This window comes from Melanostigma gelatinosum (genome assembly GCF_949748355.1).
Source record: "Melanostigma gelatinosum genome assembly, chromosome: 22".
Lineage (NCBI taxonomy): Eukaryota > Metazoa > Chordata > Actinopteri > Perciformes > Zoarcidae > Melanostigma > Melanostigma gelatinosum.
Window position 1 is genome coordinate 7,003,887 of NC_136655.1, and position 27,347 is coordinate 7,031,233.

General features: G+C 45.3%; 1 protein-coding gene across 6 annotated transcripts in view; it reads left to right on the top strand.

Moving 5' to 3' along the window:
- chchd3a (coiled-coil-helix-coiled-coil-helix domain containing 3a) overlaps positions 1-27,347 on the top strand; it is a 65,358-nt gene that overhangs the window by 11,932 nt on the left and 26,079 nt on the right. For 5 of the 6 annotated variants that reach the window (XM_079294365.1, XM_079294366.1, XM_079294368.1 and 2 more), the window contains 2 exons: positions 5,285-5,465; positions 23,321-23,404. In XM_079294365.1, coding sequence (XP_079150491.1) covers positions 5,285-5,465; positions 23,321-23,404 — 265 coding nt within the window. The remainder of the gene's footprint in view (positions 1-5,284; positions 5,466-23,320; positions 23,405-27,347) is intronic. The other variant, XM_079294367.1, reaches the window with a different exon arrangement.

The window sequence follows — 27,347 nt, forward strand, 5'->3', positions numbered from 1 at the left end:
CCCCAGCGCATAAGGCCGTTTGAAGTGTCTGTGAACTGTACATTTAGAAAGATCCGCTGCTTTGAAAAACGATATGCTCAGCATGTTCAGTACTGTGGCCTGCTGCTGACCTGTTCAGTAGAACAGTAATGGTTATCGACTCAATCTCCGAGCAAATCTACCGTCTGTGGCTCGCCTATCACTCGAGCTGGTCTTGTACAGATGGTATGAGTTGGAGGGAGTTCAATACAAACTCTGAGTCATTTCTCATATAATTCCAGTGTTTAAGCTCCATAACACACCCTGTTAGCTACACAGAATAATACCCGCCAGGCCTGTGAACTCATTCCACACCAGTCTTTGTGTTCTGCCTCTTTAAGTGAATGAAATGGTTGTAAGCTGGTAGTTTGAGCTTTATGCACGAGGTATGATATTTAAAGAGTGAGAGTGACAACGATATCCACCTTTTGACTGTGTGCTTGCTCGTAGCACTAAGACCATCGCGGTTGTGGGCAAATTAGAGGGCGGATTGCAAAATAGCTTTATGTTCCTTCTGCAGAGTGGGGGCTCCTCTAAATACATCTTCTCCCTGTACTGTCCTTTGTGCCCCACACACACTTAATTATAACACGGCCTCGGCATTTCATAGCAGTCCACAGTCGGGTTTGTGTGTGTCATGGAGAGTGCTTGGCTACATAAAATATTCATGGGCAGCATTCAGCGACATTATTCCGAACATAAATATTGCATTGGGCCTTTCAATGCCTTTTGTTTCAAGGCGCTTGGGTCGAGTCCGCACAGGTCTGTCAGAATCCATCCCGCCAGGCAGACGGGTAGACGGTACGTTACCGAGACGCACCTGTAGACGACGGGTAGACGGTACGTTACCGAGACACACCTGTAGACGGTACGTTACCGAGACACACCTGTAGGCGACGGGTAGACGGTACGTTACCGAGACACACCTGTAGACTGTACGTTACCGAGACACACCTGTAGGCGACGGGTAGACGGTACGTTACCGAGACACACCTGTAGACTGTACGTTACCGAGACACACCTGTAGGCGACGGGTAGACGGTACGTTACCGAGACACACCTGTAGACGGTACGTTACCGAGACACACCTGTAGACGGTACGTTACCGAGACGCACCTGTAGACTGTACGTTACCGAGACACACCTGTAGGCGACGGGTAGACGGTACGTTACCAAGACGCACCTGTAGACGGTACGTTACCGAGACGCACCTGTAGGCGACGGGTAGACGGTACGTTACCGAGACGCACCTGTAGACTGTACGTTACCGAGATACACCTGTAGGCGACGGGTAGACGGTACGTTACCGAGACGCACCTGTAGACTGTACGTTACCGAGACGCACCTGTAGACTGTACGTTACCGAGACACACCTGTAGGCGACGGGTAGACGGTACGTTACCGAGACGCACCTGTAGACGGTACGTTACCGAGACGCACCTGTAGGCGACGGGTAGACGGTACGTTACCGAGACGCACCTGTAGACGGTACGTTACCGAGACGCACCTGTAGACGGTACGTTACCGAGACGCACCTGTAGACGGTACGTTACCGAGACGCACCTGTCGACGGTACGTTACCGAGACGCACCTGTAGGCGAAGGGTAGACGCTACGTTACCGAGACGCACCTGTAGGCGAAGGGTAGACGCTACGTTACCGAGACGCACCTGTAGATGGTACGTTACCGAGACGCACCTGTCGATGACATTAACAGGGTGAAGAGCTGAGGGATGGAAAGGAAAGATAGAAGACATGTGTTTATTTGTGCGAGGGTAATGATATTTGAAATGATTCTCTGTGGAGTAACAGGTGATGATGGCTTGATGGATTTGAATCAGCTCTTGTAGTGTTGAGCGCCCGTCATTTTTCACCATGCCTGCATTTTCCCTTTGTTGATGCCCCGACTACAGTCATTTCACCCAAAGTAGCAGTATCGCAGCTACTCGACCGATGAATTTTTCATATAAACTGCCACAGATCTAATCGCTGTCGGCTTTAAAGAATAGTGTCCTAAAATAGCTTCGAGTATTTTCTGTTCAGGGTCATCTCCTGAAAATATCGAGTCACTTTCAGGCACCCCACTCCTTTTTCGTATGAAGACCTCAGTCTTTCCAAAGCGTCTGTTTCCAAGGCTCGATCCACTGAGGCATCAAACACACAGGTTACTGGGCCACGATTATCCTCACTTTATATCCAGTACTGGGGCCAAACATCATCCACTCATCCTCTGAAAATGTTTTTAGGTGCTGTCTCCCCCCCTCTCTCTCTGTCTGACTCCATTCTCCATCCTCTACCTCAAATCCCCCCCCCCTTTTCCGACCCAGTGCCAATCTTCTACAGTCGAATGAAAAATGCGTCCAATATCCCAGGGACAGGGTAATAATGAGTGGAAAGCAATAGAGGTGAAGCAGACAGATAGCATCCGGCTAGTGATAGCAGTCTTTGCTTGGGTTGGCACTTGAGAGGAAGTCAGTCGAGGGGACTTTAATTTTTTTGCAAGGCTGTCTGTTTTCTCCCCCTTCCTCTCACTCGTCCAGGTTGTAGCTTTTGGTCGCCATAACATTGACATGTTTCAGCTTACTTTCAGGTGATGAGTAAAGCTAATAATGTTCAGTTTTGTTATTCTTTTTCAACCATTTCTTTGAATCCGCATCAAAATCGTGGCATCTTGGTATTTTTTTCCTCTTTCTTAATTAGTATGGTTCAGCTTTGCCTCACTGTCGTTCCGTTGCGACAACCGAACGGGTAAACAAAAGGAGCTTGTTGCGCTCCCGAGTGTCAGTGCTGCTGAAGAATGCCGGTTGTCCTGAAAACATCTGCACACATTCAGCACTTAAATAATTTAATTAGTGCAGGCAAAGTTTTTGTGGCAAAGCCTCATCAGGCACGGTGTACGTGAATTTGCTTTGGCAGAATGTATTTCGTTTTTCTTGTACTGTAGTAAGAATTGTTACCATAAATATACTGTACTGCCATAAAGGTCTAAATTCCGTGCTGCAAAAGGTCAACTGATTGCTAATGCTCATCCGCGTGAGTACCGACAAAGTCCATTGCTGTCACTTCTCTGTTATAGTGGCAGCTGAAGCTTCTTGAGTGAAGGTAGCTTAGGTGCATTAGCAGGGCAGGCAGGCAGGCAGGCTCCCTGTGCGTGTGTGTGTGTGTGTGTGTGTGAGAGGAGTCGGAGCCGATGATGGATGGAGTGTGCTGACGTGTGCAGCCCACTGGACTGTGAGACTGGACATGGCTGGTCTCTCTCCGTCTCCCTCCATCCCTCTCTCTCTCTCCCACTCTCAGCCTCACTCCCTCTTTGCTTCACTTCCTCGGGGCCAAACATGTCATGTCGCCACCGCTCACTCTCGCTCCGTCCTCGCTCACTTTTTCCTGTCTTTCTCCCCTCCGTCTCTCCCCCCCCCCCCCCCCCCCCTTGCTCCCTGACATTTAGTGGTGTTGCGGGGCAAATGGCAGCTTAAAGACATCAGACATATTTTTATTAGACCTACCTGTCATCTGCTCGAAGCCAAAGGCATCGGGATGGTGATCAGTGAGAGCGGTCTGTCTATCACGATTCCTCCCCGTCTGAATGTTGAATGTATTCACAGGTGAGTGGAGGGATGAATGAGATAAAAAAAAATAAAAAAATAAAATAGAATAAAAGATGAAATCCTTTCACACTGACGGATCAGTGGGAGTAATAATATAATATCAAGAAAAGGAGAAGAAGCCACAAATCACACACTTGACAACCAGGATGAGCGATGCACAAACCTGATGAGTCATGCATTTAACTCGAGTGATCATGAATGCAACAAAAAGCTTTCTACCTTTTTTTTAAAGCAACTTTTAAAATAAAATAAATAAAAAAAATAAATAAAAAAAATAAATAAAAAAAATAAAATAAATAAAATAAATAAATACATAAATAAATAAATAAATAAATAAATAAATAAAAACGGAAGACACAAATGTAATTCAATAATTCACCATTAAATAACAACTATTGTGGTTTCCACTGTAGGCATCATACATCAGCTGATGAATTAGACCTTTAACAACTGATGGATCACAGACAGTTCATTTGAATGTAAAGGAATTTAATATTGAAACGTTTTTGCTGTCTGGGGAGTAGATCACTAAACCAGTCGGCATCACTGTCAGGCAGCTAACTTCTCATCAAGGCTGTCGTTCAACGCCGTCTCAGGGTTTTTCTTCGGCAGAAGTTTATTAAAGATCCTCGCCATCTTTACTCAGTCTGTCATAAATCAGTCAGGCGCTCGCTCTGTCTGCTCGTGTGTTTATTCTTCCTCATGCCACCGCCGTTTGATTCCTAGCAGAGGAAGACTTTCAGCGTTTCGGGGAGACGTCGTGCCTTCTCTTCTCCAATCAAGCACGCTGTCGCCGACGCCGGGTAGGGAGTGCGTTGCTAGGCAACTATGAGAGCCCAGTGACAGGGTTCAAATGGTGGTCCTGTATCTGCAGAGAGCGAGCTGCTGCCGTCTACAGCAGGGCTTCACTGGGTTGGGGGAAACGGTGCTTACGCTGTCTATTAATGATATCCAGATTCCTCTTGAATGTCAATTCGTCAAATTTTAGTTTTTTGACTTCTCAGTGTTTCCCCCTCTTTGCAAACAGTGGAATAGCACGGACATGTGTATGGATGACATTAGGGTTGAAAATCAATACACAATATGTGGCCTACATCTATGCTTCATTAGCACTGCACTTGCGACCTTTTAATTCATTTGTGAGACATTGCAGCATGCAGGCACATGAACGTGGGTGTTGCCATAAACACCAAAGATACTCCGATAAATAAAGCTTACTATCACGTGTCCCTGAAGCCATTCACTACCTGTGTTTAACAAGATGATCTTAACATTTTGAGCAATATAGACCTGTGGTTTTTTTCCAAAAGTTTTTAGTTTCAAAGTTTAAAATTGCAAAACTTGTCAGAAAGCGCTTGTGGTTCACCAGACAGTACGTAAAGACACGGGGACCTCGGTCTGCAGTGCAGCAGACGATGCACAACATACTGTGGACAGCATAATACACTGTACACTAAAAATGTGAGGAGCAAGTCATGCATTATAGAGATAGCTGTAGGAGAAAGAATAGTGAGTAGCATATATATTGTAGTGCACAGTGAGGTGCATTCTTCTTATTATACCCTGAGTGCAGGTTACATGAGGTTGTGCAGTGTTTTTCATGAACGTATAGAAAATGGGTTAGAACGTGTTTTAATCATGTCAACTGTTGATGCTCCACAGGGTTGAGGCGGAGAAGGTGCGGGCGGCAGCCCAGGCTCAGAATGATGCCCGGTCCATGGTGCATGCTGAAGTGTCCAGGATCCTGTCTGTGGAGCGGGCCGCGGGCCAGGAGAGCATCCAGCAGGCTGTGATAAGAGAGAGGATCGCCACCGAGGACGAGAAGCTCCGCGCTCAACTCTATGTAAGTCTGTTTCTTAAACGAGCACGTGCGTTTATATGCGGCACGCTATTGTGAACTTCTCCATTTTATTTCGTCTTGTAAAACTGTTTTATACGTTTTCCCGCGCCACACTATCAAACAGACCATTGAGCATTTTAACTGCCCGACCTTGTAAACGCGGACTCGGCGATGCGAGCGATTTTTACATGAACACGGGTCATTTTCCGCTCGCACGTTGCTGCTCTGTCACGTAGACACACGGGTGATCCTCGCCTGCTACAGTGACAAATGTCAGGGCAGAGTGAGCATCGCTTTGAGCAGTAGTACATAGAACTGTCTTCACTGTGTCGACACACACACACACACACACACACACACTCTCTCCCTCCACACACACTTTGTTCTTTTACAAAATGCAAACTCAGGGTGCAGTTTAAGTTGATTCTAAAATAACCCTTCTTTGCTGTATCCACATCTTGTGGTTTGATATGTTTGTCCTCCATATCTCTGCACGTTCATCCTTCAGTATTCTGAAAGCTGCCTTCGTTTTGGGCGGCCTGTGTCTTTATTTCCTGTAAATTGCCCTCGTAAACATTGTCAGATGAGCGTTCGTGAACACACACACACACACAGGCAGCAGCGTATTGTTTTCAAAAAGAAAACACATTTTCCCTCGAGTGCGGCTGCTGTTTACAAACCTATGCTATTGATTATATAGCTCATTTCACACGCTCATCGTCGTAATAGAAAAATGAATCATTTTGGAGGGATGGAGGGAGAAGGAGCGTAGCGTTGACGTGATTCCATGCCGCAGGACAAGTGTATGAGGGATCCCTCATATGGAACGCCGATCAAAACGAAGGGGAGAAAGAAAGAAAAAAGGCGGCGAGGGAGACGCATGATGTCAAGTGTTATTCCCTTCAGCATCTGAGAAGGAAGCCGCTGCAGTTGTAGGTTTTCTGTAATTTAATTTCTGTTGTTTTTCATCAGGAAAGAGAAAGGACAAATGGTGGGAGGAGGAGGGTTAGGGGCTTGTGGGCCCGGGGCTAACCGTCGGGCCATGAGCTGCCTTTGAGACGACAGACGGCTGCACTGCAGTGGCGACACATTCAGTATGTGACTGAGCATACCGACACAGTCGTATACAGTCTTTGTCTGGAACTTATATTTCACACACGCGCTGCAGCAGGAGTTTTTTATTATTTGTTACTGTCTTCACAATTGTGCGAGCGTGCCCGTGCCATCATTTCCTCAGTTTGAGCCTTCTTTTGGAGTTGCTGCAGTTTTAATAGAAGCCGACAGGTTATCAGTGGAGGCACAGTGCCGCTCGCACCACTCGTGTAATTGTCAAGGCAGACGCTTCCACACAGCCACCGTTCCTTTCAACTGGAAATGGACTTTTCCCTTTTTTTTAAAAAAGGCAGCCTCTCGCCCAACCACCACCCATTGTCATTTCAGTCCGTTTGTCCACTACCCACGGTGAACTCGTCTTTGATGAAACATAACACATGTTTTAAGGTATTTTGTGTGTGTGTGTGTGTGTGTGTGTGTGTGTGTGTGTGTGTGTGTTCCTGTCTCCTGTCTGTCTGTCTGTGTCTCAGTGTGAGACGTTTTTGATTTTTACTCCAAAAGGGAAAAAAAACAAGCGCAGAATGATGTCAAATTTTACTCAAAATATGCCCAACAAATCCCATTTTATATTTACAAGCACATCAGCATCGGTGATTGGAAGGTGGAAGTGGTTCCGATTGCTGGGCAAAGTCGATAAGTTGATCGAGAATAGAGCTGTAGGGGGAGGTTGTGGTTTGCTGTGCTAAGCACATAATCTGGTGGCTGATGGAGCTTTCAGAGGTGATTTGTTCAGTCCTTCTCCCAGGAAACCTGTTAACACCTCGCGTATTATTTTATAATCTACACTGTTATGTCCTTGAGCAATAATCACCATATAAGATTGAGATTAACTCTTTTTTTTATTTTTTATTCTGACTGTCTCTTCATTATTTTTTTACATGAAATATTAAGCTTGTTGGCTGAATCTCACTGCCCATATACAGTGGGCTTCACCCGTATGATGATATTGATAGATATCATTGTGAGAAGTTGTTGGGAAACATTGCATATTTTCCTCTGATTAACCAACTCAGTGAAAAATATACTGTCAATCAAATATGAACTCTTCTTGTGGCTCATTATTCTCCAGTGTTCCCTAAAAACCACTGAAACGAGTGTTTTGGAATCTGCTGGATTTATCTCAGCCCACGAGCAGCTTTGTTGTCAAAAGAAAGTGTATTTTTCAGTTGTGGGAAGTGAAAAACTTCAGAGGGCGTCGACTACATGAGTAAACATTGCATCTGTCATCCATCAATCTGTCCGTCTTGGAGGACTGGGGTTTTTTTTCTGTTGGTTTTAATAAAGACAGATAAGAGAAACAGAAAACAGGAAGAGAGAGAGACGGTTGTCACGCAAGAACATTTTCCTCAACTGGACTTTGTCAAGGCCACGAGGAAGCTCTGGAGGAGTGATTTTTGAAATATGAGCAGCAACAACGGTGTAATGAAGCAGGCTGCTGACTTAAACGATAAGATCATCTGTCGGAAATAAGGAAAAAAACATTGCTTTCCTGTAAGAACGAAAAAGAAAAATGGAGTACTGTAGGAAGGTTAACAATTAAGTTAGTATTGTTGTTGTGTCTGTGACCTGAGCCTCTGCTCTCATGTTCATTGCCACAGAAATAACATTTGTCTCCGGCAGCTGCCGGTGTGTTCTTTGTCCAGCGTAGTATTGATTTGTCCTCCTCATTAAGATACAGGTCACGGTGAGCAGCAGAGGACCCCATACAGCCCCCCTCTACTTCACACACAATGAGAGCGGTGCTGTGAGCGGTTATGCCTCCCCACGCTCGCCTGTAATGACCATAACCTGCGCAACCATAGCTGCACCAATTACAGCGACACCCAATCGGGAGAATTGCCCCGAGACGTGGGGTGAGACCGGGGTTAGGGGAGCGTTTAGATAGCATTGATTTTTACATTCTGATTGTTATTGTGTACCGCTTCTGACTCTTGCCTTTTTTAGTGCTGAAATAAGATCAAATATATGGTAAAGCTTTAATTTCGGCATATTTTAGGAAGCTATAAAGAATAGTGTTTTAGATATCGCCATTATTGGACCACAGGAGAGGGGGGGTAGTACTTTCTTCTCATGGCATCTCCTATAGCAAACAGTTTAAAGGCATCTAAAACTTCAATGCAATGTAGTGTTATTTAATATCATACGCAGGGGTGTCTAGTCCATCATAGCCGGGGTCCCTGATGGTTCCCACCACCCTGGTGGGAGTGCTTGTCCTTCAGGCTTTTCCCCCCCACTAGTCACTCCTCTCCCTGTCAGGGTGAGTGGCAGTAGCCAGCCACCAAGTCCACCAGTAATTGAAACTTCACAGCGGTGTAGGCCGGGGCTGTGTGTTGCCACTGTTGTTGGGTTCCTGAGGTTCTGTTGTCTGAGGGGGAACATGTTCAGTGTCAGCGCTCACACATGTTCTGCCACTCGGGGGGAACAGCAGTAAAAGAAAGGGGAACAGCGGCGTGCACAATAGCTTTCTGGTATTTAAGCACAGCGGTGTAGTTGCGTGTTGTTTTCGCCTCTTTGCGTTCTTTCATTGGCTGTCGGTAGGATACAAAGCAAGCGGACACAATTACTGTTTGAATGACATTTAAATGAGCCTTTGACGGCCCACAGTTTTTGTGAAGTTGTATTTGTCATGTTTAATTTCAGTCTTTATTCTATATATGCCTGCTATGCCTGCTGGTCCAAGCTTCACTTCTGAGATCACAGTGGCTGCAAATAGCAAAGAGTCGATCTCAAATTCACAGGAAAAGTGGCAACACTGATTTGGTTTGTCACCATCACACTTGGGAACCCACTAAAGACGCACCTCATCTTCTCATCGTGTGGTCGTTGAGAATCATTTCTCCATGATTGTGATATAATGAGCAGCTCGCTGTGGAAGATTGTTTGCTTTATGTGGTCAAGATGGCCGGACTCATTACACAGAAATAAACCCTTAATTAGAGATCAGGTCAATTAGTGCTTAATTTACCAGCAACTTCAATTAGGATCTGTGATTCTTTTGCAGTGGATACTGGCTGGAGTCACAGCGGAAAAGAGCAGGGGATGAATGAGCTCAATATAAAGATAATGGTCTTTATGCGCTGACAAATGATGCGTTTTGACAGTGAGAGATACTAGCGCGTGGGTCATGCACTCATTCATAGTCCACAGCCATCTGTCAGTCCACACATCTGCCTTTTAATGAAATCAGACTTCTGCCGTCCCCTCTTTTGATTTTCAACGACTCTGTGCTCTGCGGAGCCAAACTCGCCCAGTGACCAATCAATCACCGGCCACAGCGTTTCACCGAGACAACCGGCTCTAACCCGAGGCAGACTTTTCAATCAAACCCAGAGTCATCAATCTTTTCCGAGCTCCAAAAAAGTGGCCTAGGTGGGGGGTGGGGGGGGTCTACCTGGCGGCAGTGGTTCCGTCTACTGTTGGCAACTGGTCGAAAAACACTCAGATCTTACATTTACTTTTTTCTTTTGTTAAGACCTCAAGCTAACACAGCATAAGGTATAGAAATATGCAACAGAAGAGGATGATCAGATTTCCTGGATAACCGAGAAATACAACTAACCAAAGGCTAAGTGTTTAATTAAGGTTGTTTTGCCTTCGAGATATAGAAACGTTAACTTTTCTATCAGGAAATGTAAAAGCCACAAATCACACATAGTTGACAGCAGTACAGGGTTTGAGGAAAAGCATGTTGCCACCATGAGTTAGCAGTACAAGCATGATTATAGGCCTGTGTACAGCTGCTCTTGAAAAGGTTGTTATTGGGTCAATCAGTCAAATAAAAGCCTTGCTTCTGATATCCTGCTCCACTTCCTGTAACAGCAACAGGTGGACCTGGCATTGTTGAAGAGTTTGACTTGATGGAGGGGGTCCCTCAGCAGATCATTATTGAAGGTACAAAAAATATCAATGGAAAGAAACTATTAATCAACATCGATACTGAAGTTAGTTCAACGTGAAAGAAATGGTTGCTGAGATGAGGCCGAATAAACACAGTGCTGATGTCTAGAGCAGCTCCCTCTGTTGATATCTTTATCTCTCTGTCACACACACGCGCACACACACACACTTACCACACTATAGCTAATGCGATGTTCCACCATCTTCGCTTTCACAGCAAGGGATGATGCAGCATACCAAGAATGTCTGTTTGCTGCCTCACCACACACACACACACACACACACACACACACACTATGTCCATCCTGGAGGAAATCAGTACCTACTCTTTCCTTAAACTGTGTTCCATTTGATGCTTGGCTGGCTTGAAAATTACTTTGGGAGAAGCTTAACATTTTTAATGCGGCGAGTCCCCCTCTGTTCACCCCAGCACTCCTCTCCCCTCCACTGCTCTGAAAACTGCCGCCACCAGCAAAAGTTCTGTTTTTTTTTTTTTTTTTTTGTGGAAAGTCTTTTGTACTCCCTTGTGTACGACATGTTGGATACAGGAGACTGGATCCGGCTGATAATGGGCAGACAACTTAATTTCTTTCATTTTTCCCAGGTATTTAAGGGAGACTTGCTCGGTTTTGAATTAGTGCCCGTTGGTGGTATTTAAAAAAAAATATATATATATATATTTCTCTAAACTTATTATTTTTTCTTTCCACATCAGAGTATAAAGAAGATGGGGGGGGGGAGAATGAGATAAAGAGAGGTCGTGGTACACTGTGATTTACGTATACTGTGGACAAATTGCATCCTATCTTTGACTCCAGGCTCAATGCAACTCAATTCAAGAGAATTAAACATTTCTCATGTTTTTGCCCTGTATATGTATTACGCAAGACGTTAGGGGGATGTGGCATAAATCACAGATTGACCTGAACTAAAGTCATCTTCAACAAGTAGGACCACCAGAATGTTCCTCCAGTTTGTGGAAATCTACATTTTCCCAGGACCTGATTTATTTGTCAGCCACACACTTTGATAAGTGACTCAATACCTTAACTGTTTTGCTGAGTGATATCAAAAGGATTTTGGGGTGAAATCGGGATCTTGCCAATTATTTGAACGGACCAGTTTCACCACACAGTGCAACTCTTTTGGATAAACTCTTATTGCTACGGCCATTAAACAGCCTCCAGACCGGTTTCCTAATTAAGTAATTTCTCAACTAACAACTTATTTAGCTGTAAAAAAAAAAAAAAAAAAAATGCAAACCTTTAATCAAGAATGGAATATTATGTCTGCTTATTTCTGAATACGTATCAAAACATCTAAGGGAACATATCCTTCTCCCTAATATCTTGGAGGCATGTTTAACATGTTTCTATCTGATGTTGGCAGGATATTCTCTTGCACTGGACTGCTCTGTACTGACGTTCAATGCTACACTATTTCACACATCATGGACTGGATTTTGTCTTTGACTTAGTTGGGAAAAGGAAAACACTGCTCTCCAGCTTCATCAGAGTTTCATTGACTGGCCCAGAGGGGGAGCTACAATTACAGATCTCACAAGCAGTCACTAATGGGTCTGGAGGGGAAATGTATCGGTCACTGTGGATGGATTATTACATTTACACGAGACCTTACAAATATACACTCCGCTATGATGAACTATTGAAGCCGCAGGAAAAGGTACAAACGGACAACATGACAAACAGCTGTTTGCAGTTTATTTCCTCATTAAGTGAAAGTTGCTCACAGCTTTCATCCCTCGTGCGTCTTTGTGTATGTTCTTGTGAACTTCATGTTTGTGTACTGTAAGAGTTCAACTTAAATCAGCAGATACTCTGTTTTGCCTTTGATTGTTTCTTACTGACAGTGTACTGTACATAAATGTCCTCTCTTTTTCCTGCCTCTGTGACGCTCTCTCTCTCTCGTCGGGGAGGGTGTCCACTCAACCGTCCTTTACATGTTGTGCGGCCGTGCCTCGCCCCTGCCCAGGGTGCGGTGGCCACACATGTGCCAGTATCGGGGTTAGGCGGGAGGTCAGGCTCTAATTGGCAGAGCCGGTGGCCGGCACTCTGCGCCAGGCCCTCACCCTGTCAGCTAATTGGCACCGCGAGCGGCCGGCGGGGCCGGGGTGGGGCAGCGCTCCGATCGATGGACGGATACTGGTGTCAGGAAGAGCCCCTTTCGTACAGTCAATTTATTCCCTCGGCCTCAATGGGCGGTGTATGGATTTATTAGTGCTGGGCAATGATTCAAATATTTAATCGCGATGAATCGCATGGATTGTTTTGCGATTAATCGCATTGTTATGGCAAAGTTCAATAATGAATTCAAAAGTAGTGTATTGCGCACTTTTATTTTTTTAAAGTACTGCTATATGAACAAAAGGGCAATCATTTGGTTCACGAGATGCAGGTAGCATGTTTCATACTTAATGTGAATATAATTCATACTTTGTTGGCATCTTATTCTGAAAACCGGATGTTGGTCTGAAGAAACCGGATGTTGTCTCACGTTAATGTTTCCGCTAACTTTCAAAGTCCTTCACTCGCTCCCGATCTGTGCCGTTTCAATGCGTTTGAATTTCAGCATATAGGTGCACAAACATGAAAGTGTCTGACTTTACCGCAGCGATGTCCAGTAGTCTCCAGGGAGAGCAGCGGAAGTCGCCTTTTCTCTACGGCAACCCTGAAGGGACATCATATCTCTAATACAAAACGATAAACATGAGACAGTCTGACTACAGCATGTTTGCTGGCTTTTATCCCACTGTTCTTGTCATCCTCTTGTTGTTATGTATATGTATTGTCTCTTGTCTGTCAATTAAAAAAAAAAAAAAGAAATTAATACATTTTTAAAATGCGTGAACGCGAGATAAAATAATTGTCGGCGTTAATTAATAAATGCGTTAACGCGAAATTAACGCGTTAACTTGCCCAGCACTAGTATTTATGTATTCATCCTCATTTGTTCTAAACATTAAAAAAGCTGACTAGAATAGTCTCATTGTGCTGTGTGCTCTTCCTCACCTTAGTCTGAGCATTACTTGACTTCTATAAACAGAAACTAATTACACTTGCTGGCGAAGCAATCATTTTTTTTTTTTTTTTTTAATCAAAAAAGTGTTTGAAGTTGAACTTTTCTTTCTCTGTATGTTCCACGTCCCCATTAGTGAATGCAGCAAGAGTTTGTTACTCATGAATGTTAATTGCAGCAATTCATTACAGCTACAGACGCCCCTACAGAAACTGTACAACTGAGATTTAGTGAAAAATCTATTTCTTTTTCTGGTCAAAGTGATTGCAACAAAAGCAATTATTATTTTTATTCCGTTTAAGAGTGAGCTGTAGCAGGTTTGAACTTATTTCAACAGGATTTGAGGGATTTTAGGGTGTTCAGGGGGAGAGGAAGTAGATGAGCAGTGAAAGTATTTGTCGGTGCTGTAGGTTTATGATGGTGCCGCCTGTTGTTCGCCGTGGTGTTAACTTATATGATTGCTCCGATTTGACTACTTTATTGGCCCTTTTCTTGAGTACTTTGTTCAATTTTGTGCGTCGGTTCGTCTCATTTCTATCATGATGAAAAACAAGATTGCTGCACATCGTTTCAAGTGATCTTGATGTGATGAGTTAATGCATTTGTAAAAACGTATACGATGAATGAATAACGGCAACATGCTAATTCTAACATTTACTGATAATGTGAATTCACCAAATAATTCACTTATTGTGTGTTCTTTGTCACCATCCATGATAGCATCCTATATCGTCCCATCCCTCGTGGAACTGTAGCTGGGAATGTAATACTCACGACCAGTATGTAGCCTGTAGTTTCATTGAGAATAGTTCTCTTTATATTTCTTATCCTCTCTTTCACACGTCCTATAAGACTTAATTGGCCGGATATTCAAGTGCAAAGGTTGGAAAAGTCGGCGTCCTGAGTTCACTTGGCCGTATGAGTGTGTGGCTCAGTACAGTAGATATGTTGGATGTGTAACATGACAGCCGGTTTCTTTTGAGCACGTCCCTTTCCTCTGTGTTTCCCCTCTCGGCTGTGACAGGAGAGCGCCCATTAATGAGGTTCTGTAGCGGTGAACTGTCGGCTCAGTTAATGGCGCACGAGGTAGAAATTGTTTGATTGAACGACGGAAAGAACTTCAACATATGGAGGCAGCGAAGACGAGAGGCAGAAAATCTGGATGAGATATAGAAGCAGTTAAAAGACTGAGGAATAAATAGAGAGCAGACGAGAGGTATTGATTCACAGAGTGTACAAACTCCAATTATGAAACAAACTAATCCCAAAACAGCACTTTAAAAACTACATAAAGTGTCAACTTTAAACCAATGTCAGATAGATATGTCATGTCGGTGGAACGGCTCAGACTTACAATTATGAATAAAAAGGCTAACCTGTGATTTAAGAGAGAAGAAATCTCTTTTCCTTTAACTGTAGCTGTCGTTGACCGCTAACAGTACCGGTAGGTAAGTACGGCAGCCAGGAGAGGAGGAAGCGGCATAAATTCAGCTAAAGAGGTTCGTGGATTAGAGGTGACCCTGGATCTGCTGACATGGGCTTGATAGACAGAAGTTGAAGGCGGACTGTGGCCCCCTTCTGGCTTCATCGGGCCCGGGAAGACCACCTGCTGCTGGGTGGACTGAATATGCATTGATGCGCAGCATGAGCACTGAGAAATGTACAGTATGCCCACAGCCATAATCACACAAGGAGTCAGTCACTTACTCATACGCTAGCATGTGTTTCTTTACCGTACAGATGGATCCGGGTAAGGATCCACTTCCTGCACATGCGGCTCGAGTTGTGCTAGAGGTCCGGTGTCAAGAACACATCCTCGGGCTGTCTCTTTTTCTCCCTGCGTGTCTTCCCCTAATGTCTTTTCTTCCTACATTCCTCTCACCGTCTCTCTGCTCTGTTGTTCCGTCTCTCTTGAAACAACTCTCCCTCTCTTTCTCACTCACTTGGCTCCCTCGGGACATCTGTTGTCCAAAGACAATATGCCGCTCTCAGGTCGTTCACTGTGTCCTCTGCTGTCAAGCGAAGGAATTTTCCTTCCATCGGTTTGTGTGTCTGAATGAGTGCGCGCTTGCGTCCTCCACACTTGTTTTCATCTGCTTCTAATCCCTGTGCTCCCACTGCTCGCTGTTTAAACGGGCATGTGGTGAGTTGAGGTTGTATGTCAAAGCAAATTACCACAACTAGTGCTAATACCTTCCAACTAAATGAGACAATTAATCCGAATTGTTTTCTTTCCTGCCCGTATATGGAAGAGATTGATGATGATGTTGTGCTTGGCTAGGCCTCGCTCGTTTCTCTTTCTGCCTTAATGTAGGTCTGGATCTCTCTCCGAGCACAGAGTATCTTCTCCCTTCCTTTCATCCTCGGCCGCTTTGTCCCCATGTCCCCATTGTTCTCTCGGCATGCCCCCCTGTTCCCACCTTGACTGAGACTTCCTCCATGCGTTCCCCCCCCCGCCCCCGCCCATTTCTCGGTAATGAACCCACAGCGCTTCATCTCTCCATCGTCTTCCCCCTGTGTGTTGGACATGACAGATGACTGGGGACCTCCAGAGGTTCGCTCCCCAGGGCTCTTGATAAAGGCAGCTCCAACCCCAAGATGATCAATCAATCAGTTTACACCGCGGGTGCCCGATCAGCCAATTAATCAATCGCCGAGCCAGCAGATGTTGTTGCCGTCCCTCAGCGAAGGAGCTGGCAGTGGAGTGGTGGAGGTGGTGTCTCCAACGAGGCCGAGGGGCTTGAAGTGTCTGGGAGAAGAAAGGAGAGTGATTTTTCATGTTTCCACCAGGACTTCAACCTTTTGTGGGCTCACTCGTACCATTTCTTTTCACCGGATGATCTTTTCTCTTCCAGCTTTTCCAATGATGAGAAGTTCTTACCATGGTCCTACTTATCTTCTATCAGCTTATGATTAGCTAATGAATACTATCAACCTTACTGTTTGTATACTATATCTTCTTTAAGCACATTTGGCAGAAGTGCAGTAGAGATGTAAATGTCTGTGTGGGCTGACTCCCTGTCTGGGCATCATTAAGGCCAGCTGGTTCGGATCAGGCCCTCTGTTAACCTCTGTTCACAGTCAACGAGCTACAGGCTCCACAAGGACACTTCATTTTAATGCGCCCTTAAACAGCCAGTAGTTAGGATACACGCACGAACAGCGAGGCGCCCACACTCTCCACCTACACCTATTGGCCTTTGGTCCCTGTCCTGGCCCCTCGGTCCCTGTCCTGGTCAGGTCAGCCCTTTGACCCACCAGGTCGTTGCGTCATTACTCACTGTGCTAAGAGACCCTCCCTCCCTGGGAGAGTCATTCTGTCTGCAGCCTGTGGCTTCAATGTCTTTTTCCACAAGGATGCTAACCCATATCCACTAGAGTCCTTTCAGCATTTCCACAGTATAAGCAAGTGTCACTGATCGCCCCACATACCCAGTAGGGAAGAGGAGAAAACAGCGTCTGCAATATAACCACTAATTCTTACAGCGCAGTGGTCGGAAGGTAATTGCTTCAGTCGGAGCTTCTTAGCCACAGCCTGCTTGTTCTCAATGATTAATGACGCCACTGCTTCTTTTGACGATGGTGTGACCATTCACGGCTCCACTGGCATCAATCCCCGTGAAGAGGTTCCCAGGATGCTGCATTATTATGTTGGGACAACGCGGCCATGCTGTCGAGTTTATTTCGGGGCATCTTTGTGGCCCGGCAGTGTAAGACGCCTGTAACTGATTCAGCACCCTTTGTTGCTTTAGTCAAATCCCTGCACTTTCTCTCCTTGTTTCCTGTCTCTCTCTACGGGGTCTTGCAGTTGGTCTGCGTTGCTTTCTTACTGCAAGACAACTTCCCCGTAAGAGTTCAGTCTGCTTCAAACAAAGTGCGTGTTGGAGCAAAGCCTGAACCTGCCAAACACACCTTTCCGATTTGGGAATTGGCACGGACTGTCTATAACAGCTTTTGCATATACAAACAACTTTAACACCATGAATGCCTTCAAGGACAGACTGTCCAAGTTGTACTCGAGCTAGTTTGTCTCAAGCACATTCAGCTCTCACAAAACACGACCGAGGCCAATGTCTTCGTGCAGTCTCTGCTTCTTTGGAGTTCAACTTGCAGAAAACTGTTGAAGGGCCAGGTGACTCCAACCAAACAGAGTAGCTGTGACACAATAACCAAAAGTATGGGCAGTGTGGCCAGTTGGTGAAGTAAAGGAGCATTTGTGAGAGATGGACAACTTTTAGATACTAGAACTCTGGCTCAGCGGCCATCTGAGAACTTTTTAACATTAAAAAGTTGTGTTTTATCCATTGCGAAGTGTGTAAATACATGTTTGACAGTGTGCTCGTCCTGCGTTATCGTTCAAGGTTAAGCCCATTAACTGACCACACTATATCTGACAGGATTACATCGCCCATGACCCTACCACCTCCCGTGGAGACTAATCGCTAGCCTTGAACCGAAGTGTTATTGCAGCTCAGTAAAAACCCCATGATGCTAATTAACCAGCCGAAGTGAACGCTCTCTAATGGCGTTTTACTGCTCCTGCTAGCAGAACTTGTGTTTTATTAGTGACTCTTAAGGGTAATACGTAGCACTGCCAGTAAGGTCTGTGTTAGGTGATATCATGTTACACTCCATCACTTAGATTTGATCTGCCAGTGATAGCTTTTAAAGATAGAGCTGCAGCGGTTTTAGAGGCAGTTACAGGATTTGTGGAAGGGATGTGTCCGCAACAGTTTTTTAGTGTGTGTGTGTAAGTATTCGTATACGGCTGCAAAAAGTAAGAAACTGTGTTTTTAGTCAAACCCCCCTTTTAAAATATTCTCCCATCTCTTCGATATGACAGTTCTCCGAGCATCTGTCAAACCCCCCCCCCCAAAAAAAACAATTCTCCTTCCAACTATCTTGTCATCCATATTCCATCCACACATCGGCCCACCTCTCTCCCACCCTTTCATCTTCTCCACCCCATGGACTCCACTCCATATCTGACCTCCCACATGCCACCTACACCTCCGCCGTACCAATTAACACCAGAGCGTCGTCACATCGTGCTGCCCTTTGACCCCCCCCGACCCACCCACACTGCCCGTCGGAGCACACATGACCCGAGGCCCACGGCTTCAGTATTAGTTTGTCACCGGGGCTCCTGTCTCGCGGGTCTGTGATAGATGGGCCCCGGTGAGCGGCTCTGACCCACCGTGCTGCAGCTCGGATGGTGTGAGGGAGCATTGATTATGAGGCTACTCGTGACAGGGCGAATCAGGGCCGAGCTGACGGTGGCAGGGGGAAGACAAAAGAGGCCGACCGTTATGGATGAGGTGCCGTTAGTTAATGCAATGGTATCGGATTTGTGCTCGATCGATCGCGGCGTCTTGCCGAGATGATTTTCATGGTTTATAAGCATCTAGTTAGCTTACATTGTAACCGCGAATCACGTCACTGTTACAATACAGAGATCTCCATCATTGAGGTGTGAAATGAAAAATGTAATATGTATAGAATTGCTAAAAGCCATAATCTGATTTTTAAAAAAAATAAAAAATTTCGTGTGAGGAGAAATTGCTTGATTGTGGTGCGCAGCCTGAATGTATGCTGTTGGCAATGAGTTTGGTAAACTTGTCATGAGTTGAATTTTATTATAAGAGGATCCACTTCTCAACCCGGGGGGCCGGGACTCTCCAAAGGGGTCGAAATGTATGTGTAACAAGATGATGAATGGGATGGGAGGTAATCAAAAATGTATTTCTCCCACACAAAATGATGATTTTTTTCAGATTTGTCTCTTATACAGTAATATACTTTGTCTGGTAAAATACTGGATAGTGTTACCCTTTAGGGCCTCTAAAGGTTATTTAGATGGAACAATTTAAGAAGGGAAAATGATTTTGTTTATATGCTCACAACTTATAGATTGTACAGTACAATATCGTTTTATTTAATGTACTGCGGTGTTTATTTCATTGTGTTTCTTTTCTCCATTGTGCCTCGGAAGTATAAAGTGTCTCCTCAAAAAGGGGAGCAGGAAAGGAAGCAAATATGACATAATTGGATTGTTCCCTATCAGGTCTTTTTAAACCGGGGAGTCCCATACGGAGCCACACACACTAAGTACATACTCACACATGCAGTTGCCCTAATCCTGCTGAACGCTGCAGGCAGGAGTTAGTTATATTTCACAGGAATGGTTTTGAAAGAAACAGAGAGAATACTAAAAAGAAAAAGATGGGGTGAAAGAAAATGGAGTGTACGCGAGCAAATCAGTGGGAGGTGGGGGGGGGGGGGTGAGCCTGACGCAGCAAAATCCACCTGTTTTCATCCTTCCTGCAATCCTCCTCTCCTTTTCTCCTCCCCTCCTGTCCTCCTCCTCCTCTCCGGCGCCCTCGCTCCCAGCTCAAACTGCGGCAGTCGGCTAATTAAAAAACTACGGCTGTCCTTAATTATTCAGCGGCTTGCTAATTGATATTCACAGAGGCGTACACCTCGCCTAAGCGATCCGTTTAATCTGACCACCGCGGCCTCACTCTCAGCTGCCTGTCACCCTGAGCCATCGTGCTACTGTACTTAATAAGAGGGAGATGGATACAGGAGGGGGGGCGTAGAAGTTTGCCGATGTCGTTGTAGTTTTCTGGGCTATAAACCGCAGTGTGTGTGGACTGGGTTACTGTCGGGTATTGTTTTTGAGTGTTTGTATTTTCACGGGTTGCTGAACAGGAAAATTAGACTGAGTAAGGTCGAATTAGAATTAGGAAATTCGCCAAAATGAATTACATCGTCCTCGTTGATAAAAGTGCCCATAAAACACTCTTTCGTCATTTCTGGCTTCCACTAAGAAATCATCGTCTCAGATAAAAAAAGATTTCACAGCTGGAAAGTCACCAGAGCTTCAGGTGTCCCCTTCTTCTCCTCTTACTTCCACTCTTTAACTTCTTTCTAAAGTTAAGGAGATGCACTTGGCCCAGACTCCATGTCCCCATCTATCAGCCACTTCTCCATTCTTGACACTGCCAATGATAAATCACCTTCTTTTTTTTGTCGTCCTCTTCCTCTCTTTGTCTCTTATCTGTTCTTTCCTCTCTCCATTTTTTCTTCTTTTTTTCCCATTTCATGTCCAGTTCTGCCCTTCTCTTCCTCGACCACCCCCCACACTTACCCCAGCTCTCCTCCTCTTCCACCCGTGACCGCCTCTTCATTAGGTGAACAAAGGGTGCACGGGCAGTGTTGAAGTCTGTCCCATTGTTTGGCCTTTGATATGATTAGATTATCTTTAAAGTCTGCTGAATGGGGTTAATCAGTCAGAAGTAATCCTGACTGTGTGTGTGTCGTCAAAGAGGAGGGACAACCTGCTCGCATGGAAATTGCACACATGCCCGGCTCCATGTATGCACAGACTTACGCGTAGACGCAAAAGTGAGCAAAAAAAAAGACAATCCCTGGGCAAATATTTCTGTCACCACCTCTCCTCTTTTAACGAGCCCTTTAGTCTCGCCTTCAGCACACATTTATCTCCCCACCCGCTCTCTGTGGGTACAGCTGCTCCGGCTGGTGTGTGTTTGTGCTGATGTGTGCGTTTCAGATCAGTGTCTGAGCCGTTTGTTTGTGTCCCGGCGTCTGCGTGCATCTTTGGCTTTCAATCTGCAAAGCCAAAGTCTTTCGTCGCCACCTCTCAGCGTAACATTGAGTTTGGACACACTTCCACACTACCAATCCTCTCCTCTGTGTTCCCCTCCATCCCATCATCCCTCTCCTATTCCTCTTAAATTGAGTTGTTTGTGGGAGACAGGTTTTTTTTTTCTTTGGCCCCTCGGCCCAACGTTAACACGGCCTGTCGAAAACTTTGCCAATCTATCCCAGAAGCCCCGATTGCACGCTTGGAATCGATAACACACTTTAAGGTCAAGACGGTGCTACTTCCCCGCGTACTTGCTGCAGACTTTTTAAGGGTGTACTCCAGGGTGCATTCAGCCACCACTCAGGTTTAAGTTCAACTTGATTCCATCAAGTGCAGGCCGCTTGAGCTCTTGCCATCACACCGGCCACGTAAAAAGCATTTGAGACATGCAAAAGGGGGGGACACAGTGGAGACAATCGTCTGGCCTGAACGATGAGGCAGGCTAATGTTAGGTTGTGGTGTTGCTTTACCGAGTGTTGTCAGGAATACCATGAAGTGGTGCTGTGGAGTGTTCTGGTCTGGACCTGTGGATGGCATAATGTCACTGTGTGCCTGCGCAGGTGTTTTGCCCGTGTTTCTGTATTAATTGCGGCGCGTAAGCTTGGAGCATCCCCGTGACTTTGAAACACCCCCCACACACACCACCACCACTCATCTCATGCGAGCGCAGCCCTCCGGTGTGACACTCCTCATCACAATGCATAGAGCGCGCCGCTCCGCCTGCAGTGCACCGAGTCGCCCAAACACAGATGGTTATCAGAGGAGTAGAGATTGGACGGGGTAATGCAATGTGTTTTTTTTCCTCTCCATACGTTGTTTTCTTCTTACTCCCCTCCGTCTCCTGTTGAAGTCTCCTTCAACACTCATGGTGCTGAAAGTAAAGGCTTCAAAGTTTGTTTGCGTGGATGCTTGACATTGGACAGTCCTCTGCAATATGGCGGTGTGTCTTTGAAGGTTTGGGACCACAGTTCATGGTCATATACCACACATGTATTTGTGTGTGTGTGTGTGTGTGCAAGAGGAGATGGAGAGGACGGAGTGAGAGTGCTCAAGCAGAACCATGTGGCAGCCAGTCACCCCGACCCCCTGAATACCAAACCTTTCCAAATGTCACTTTGAAGAAGTTCATGGATGAATCAGTGCCTCTTTTACACTCTTTTCTCATCTCTCGTTTTTTTCCCCCCCCCAATGCTTCCCTCATTCAGGAGATTGGACGGAAGGTAAGTCGGGAGGTCTCTACCTTCCGTGAGACTCTACAGTTCCCTTTCACTGTCTCTGCGTCATAGAGTCGAGGTTTTCTTTTTCCCTCTCAGCCTCTTTGACACATTTTTTAAATTTTGTTTTTCAGCTTTTCCATATTTTTGATGATCCCCTTTTACAGTTTTCTTCCTCCAAATGCTTTGTCGTATTGTAGATGAGATTCAGCGTGTTTTCTAATCCTATTAACAGAAGGGAGCAGTAATAACAATACAAATGTGGTTGGGTCCCAAAGTTCACTGTGGCTTTGAATAACCACCTCTCAGTTGGCGCGATACAAGTCCCAAATGCCCAGTGTTTTATCATCATCATCCATTAGTAGCATTTTAATTTCTATTTGAGTCCGTGTTCCTCTATCCCAGTGTGAAGGACTGCTCTTCCCTTTGTGGAAGGCGATGCGTCCGGGTCGTATCACCCAGAGAGTCTGACTGTCACAGCAGAGGGAAGGACAGCGGAGATTGGTAGTGCTGGGTATATATATATTGAGAGCTGATGTTATCCTCTTGACCTGATATCGGTTTGGCCCAAGATTGAACGCAAGAGGACAAAGACGCACATACGATACATGCCGAGGCATCATCAGTCTCACAGACAATGGACGCACTTTTCTACACGTCGAGCTGTACGTGCACATACACGCAACACTCGTCTATGTGCACGCCGGCAGGCACAGCGCTGATCACACATTAAATTAACAGTGTTTCACAGTCTCGTCGATATATATATATATGCTTATAAACAGAGCGCCTGTGTGTGAGTTCCCTCTTCTTTACTTCTCTGATGTATGCTTGTGTATGCGTGCGTTTTGTGATCAGTATCATAGAATTGGCACTGCTCCACTGAGCACACAAGTGATGGTTTTTCTGTGTGTGTGTGTGTGTGTCAGGCTAAGCAGCTGGGGGCCAGAGAAGCAGACCTAAACAAGCAGGAAGCTTTCTACAGAGGGCAGGTGTCTCGGCTGGAGGAGAGGGTAAGAAACCGTTTGCACCATCAGTCAACCTGAAAACTGAAAACCCGTATGTGGACGGAGGTGATATTAATGTTCTGTTCAACCAAACTCACATAACTAGGCTCAACCAGTTACGACAGAAATAAAGCGATGATCTGAATCATCTTATGATGTTTGTGTCACTATTAATCAGCTTAGCTTTTATAACCGTTCACTGAGCTTAATTCTCTGACAAAGTTGGAGAAATTATCTAGTAGTGAATCCAAAACGTTTCATAACATTCCTCTATGAATGTATAATACATAAATCATCGACACGCAGCAACGGAAAACGCACCACGGTGTGAACGCGTAAGCAGGCGCACGCAGATTAATGCACACAATCCAGTGCACAGTGGCCACCACGGGCTCAGTCAAAGTGCAGTCACATTTATTCATTTTCCTCATCCCTCCGTCCCACTGTTTCTGTTTTCATCCTTCAACTTAAACTCGCCATGCTTTCCCCCCGTGTGGTGCACACCGCTCTCTCTCTCTCGCTCTCTCGCTCACTCGGATTGTCTCTCTGACTCCTTTGCTCTCTGGCGCTCCCTTTTCTTTTAATTTCAACCCTCCTTACCTCCACCTGAAGGAGAAAAGGTTCCATCTCAGTGTGTGTTTCGTCCTGTTGCTGGAAATGTCTCTACCCTGATGGTCCTTGTCAAACTACTGTCCTACGGAGGGGGACGAAGGTCAGCTGCCGTGCTTAGCCCACTTCAAAGGGCAGCGCCGCGCTGGTCCCAGAGTGAGATGCCTGCAAGGCAGGAAACCGGGGTCAAATGCCCCGTTAAAGTGTGTCAAAATGAAAAGGACGCCCTCATGCTGCTCTCAAATCACAAGTGTATCTTGGGAAGGATACAAGGCCAAATTTAATGCGCTTAAATTGATGCCTTCATGCTGGGAAGGAGCTTTGGCCCCTTTTGGATGGGGCTGAAAAGTCGAACGCTCTCTATGGCGGAAAGAAAATGGAGATTTCACACCGTTGTGATAGACAGATATGCGATGAGGAAGAAGAAGGCACTCGCATATTTTTCGTCTTAGAAGTTCACATGAATACAAGCATGGCAAAATATCACACACTCAGGGGGACGCATTGTCTTCAATAGGCCCTCAATGTCAAACGATATCATGATGAAAGAAATGTGGTGTCTTATGTCTTACACCGTTATTACAACATTGCTTTTAAATATCGTTCTCAGCCGATTTAAACAGCAGCACCGTTATAATTATTCACCGTTCGTTTAATATTTTCCGTGTGGATTTGTTCGTTCCCATTAGCGGACAGTTAGCCTCATTGGGTCAACAAAGCAATTGTTCCCTCCTTCACTCGGGATGAGTTCTTAAGCCAGTGGGTATTGAGTGGACTTCTGCCGGTAATTGGATGTGCATTGGTCTGTTGGACTCCGGTTGGGTAGCGGAGAGAGGAGAAGATGTTTGAAATATTCTGAGATGGAGGCAAGCTGGCTGATCCAGCCGTATAGCTGAGCCTCTCTCTTTCATTTCCTCAGCTCGTGTTGCATTATTTCACCTTTTGGACAGTGTCGTCCTACTGCACCGCCCTGCAACGGAGAAAATGTGAGCGCTGATGGCAGAAGCAATGAGTCCCAACTAACACAGGCATTATCGACTTCAGACTCTGACCATCCATCAGTCATGTTGGCCACTGGTCAATATTCCTTCGATCAAAGTGTCAACAAATCACCTTCACACCTCAAAGAGAGAGAAGATTGAGAGAGACAGAGAGAGAGGGGGAGAGTGAGAGGAAAGAGATACTGTACGAAAGAGAGAAGCTAAAGGGAAGAGGAAATGCTCGAGATTCAACACAATAAAAGACGAGATAGATAAAGAGACTGGACAGCTGGAGACAAACTAGAATGAAATAGTCTACCTGCGAAGCTATCACAGGAATTATGATGAAGTGACATTTGTGAGTGAGTGAGGATAAGAACGAGACAAAAGTAAAAGGAGGTGGAAGAAAAGATAAAATGTCATCAAATGATAAAGAACGAGAGTCTTAAAGGAAAGGTTAAAAGAGCACCACAACCCGAATCACTGAATAGTAAAAGAAAAGGTGATAAACGGGGAACGTCAGACAAAGGGGCAGTCTGTGGAAATGAACATTTATTGATTCATGCACAGGAATTATATTATAAATCATTTCTATTTCCAAAGCACTTTGTCCTCAGACTTTGCGATTTATCTTTTTTTTGTCCGGCTTCCTTGCTGAGCCGAAACCCGAAGTGGCGCACATGTGCGCGTTTTGTGTGACGGTGAGTGATGCGTCGCGTGACTGACGATCAATGGCGGCCATATTGCATGTTGTCTTAGTGTGCAGCAAGCGGCCCGGGGCTCCGTAGGGGGTGCAGTCAGTTTGCACTGTGCTAATAACGCTCCTTTTTCATGTTCTGGCCCCATTTGGCCCCATCTCAGCCCCGCCTCACTCCATCCTCTCTCCAACGTGAGCCCGGCAGCATACCAAACAAAGTCACAAGTGGCATGTTCTGTTCCTGTGTACTCTCTGAAAACATCCGCTTGGTTAACACCGTCCACTTCAGATGACTGAGCTCAATACAAACTGTATTAGACAGTAGAGAGAGCACGCATTTACAGGAAGATACAAACAAAGACAAGTGTGTATCAAAGTCGACAAGAGGTCGTCTCGGTCCGGATCAAACTGACCCTTCGCTAAGCCCCTCCCCTAGAGAGGCCACTGTCCAATCCTACGCTGGCAACCCTAAGTTGTTTGGCGAAGGGTGAACTGAACCATTTTTGGGGTTAATTTCTAGTATGAAATCATTTTTTGGGACATTTTGGACTGTCACACCAATCATATTTTTTATCCTCATCACATCATAGCTGATTTAAATATGCACGAGTAATGGCGTGTGAAAAGGCCCTGCCCATCACAGTTCATTGAAGCACCTACCACAAGTGGGGGAGTTGAAATACCGTAGAAGCATGCATAAAATAAACTCTTAAAATATGTGGCCGTGAACTAAATCACGCCGTTGTTGACCAGTCACAAGTAGCCTGTTGGTGGGCGGTGAACAAGGCTCTGGTGATTTCACTTGGAAACCTCTAGCTTAATATTATCTCACAGCGCCGGTCCTCCCTTTACCTCAGGATTTCCCCAGCATCTTGCACAAAGAGGCACCAAAAGACACAGAGAGAGAGAGAGAGAGAGAGAGAATATAGGTCTGATATATATTACACGTCTGTTCCAATCCAACATAGCCATTCATCAGAGGGGCTTCCAGTGACAGGCCATCACCAGCTCCGAGGCAGCTCGGCCCGCTGCCTCTGCTGCCGCCGCTCATTGGGGCCACAGCTACCAAATAGCCCCTGCAAACAATATCTGTATATTTATTAAATTTTCACTCGATCCCTGCCCTGCTGTAAAACCATCTCATATTTAACAATCAACTTGCCCGTGTTTTTTTTGCTGTTTTTTCCTGTTCTGTTTTTTTTTATCAAGCCCTCCCCCCTGGCCACATCTGTCTCTCTATATATCTCTGTCTTTTTCACATTATTTATTTTTTTCGAGCTCTGTTGTTTTTCCTCCTCCATGCCTCAATTTATATTATTTTTTTATTCTTTTTTTTTTTTATGTCTTTCTTTTCGCCTTGTATATCGATGAAATTGGATTTTTCTGCTCTCCTATGGAGGACAATCACTGCAGCAATTGCCATCTCATAGCAAAGCATCACGGCACTGAGAGGAAGACATGCGGAGGAAAGATGATTAAAAAAACAGTAATAGCTTCTTTCTCCATCTCTGACTTGGTGTCTTCATCTCCCCCCTCAGTTTCTCTCTCCCTCTCCATCTCTTGCCCTCCGTCTCTCTGAAGACTGAAGCTCAAATTTTAAATACATTTTGCTTGTCTGTAAAAAAAACAAATTTGAAACAATTCCAAAAAATGACAACAGTTG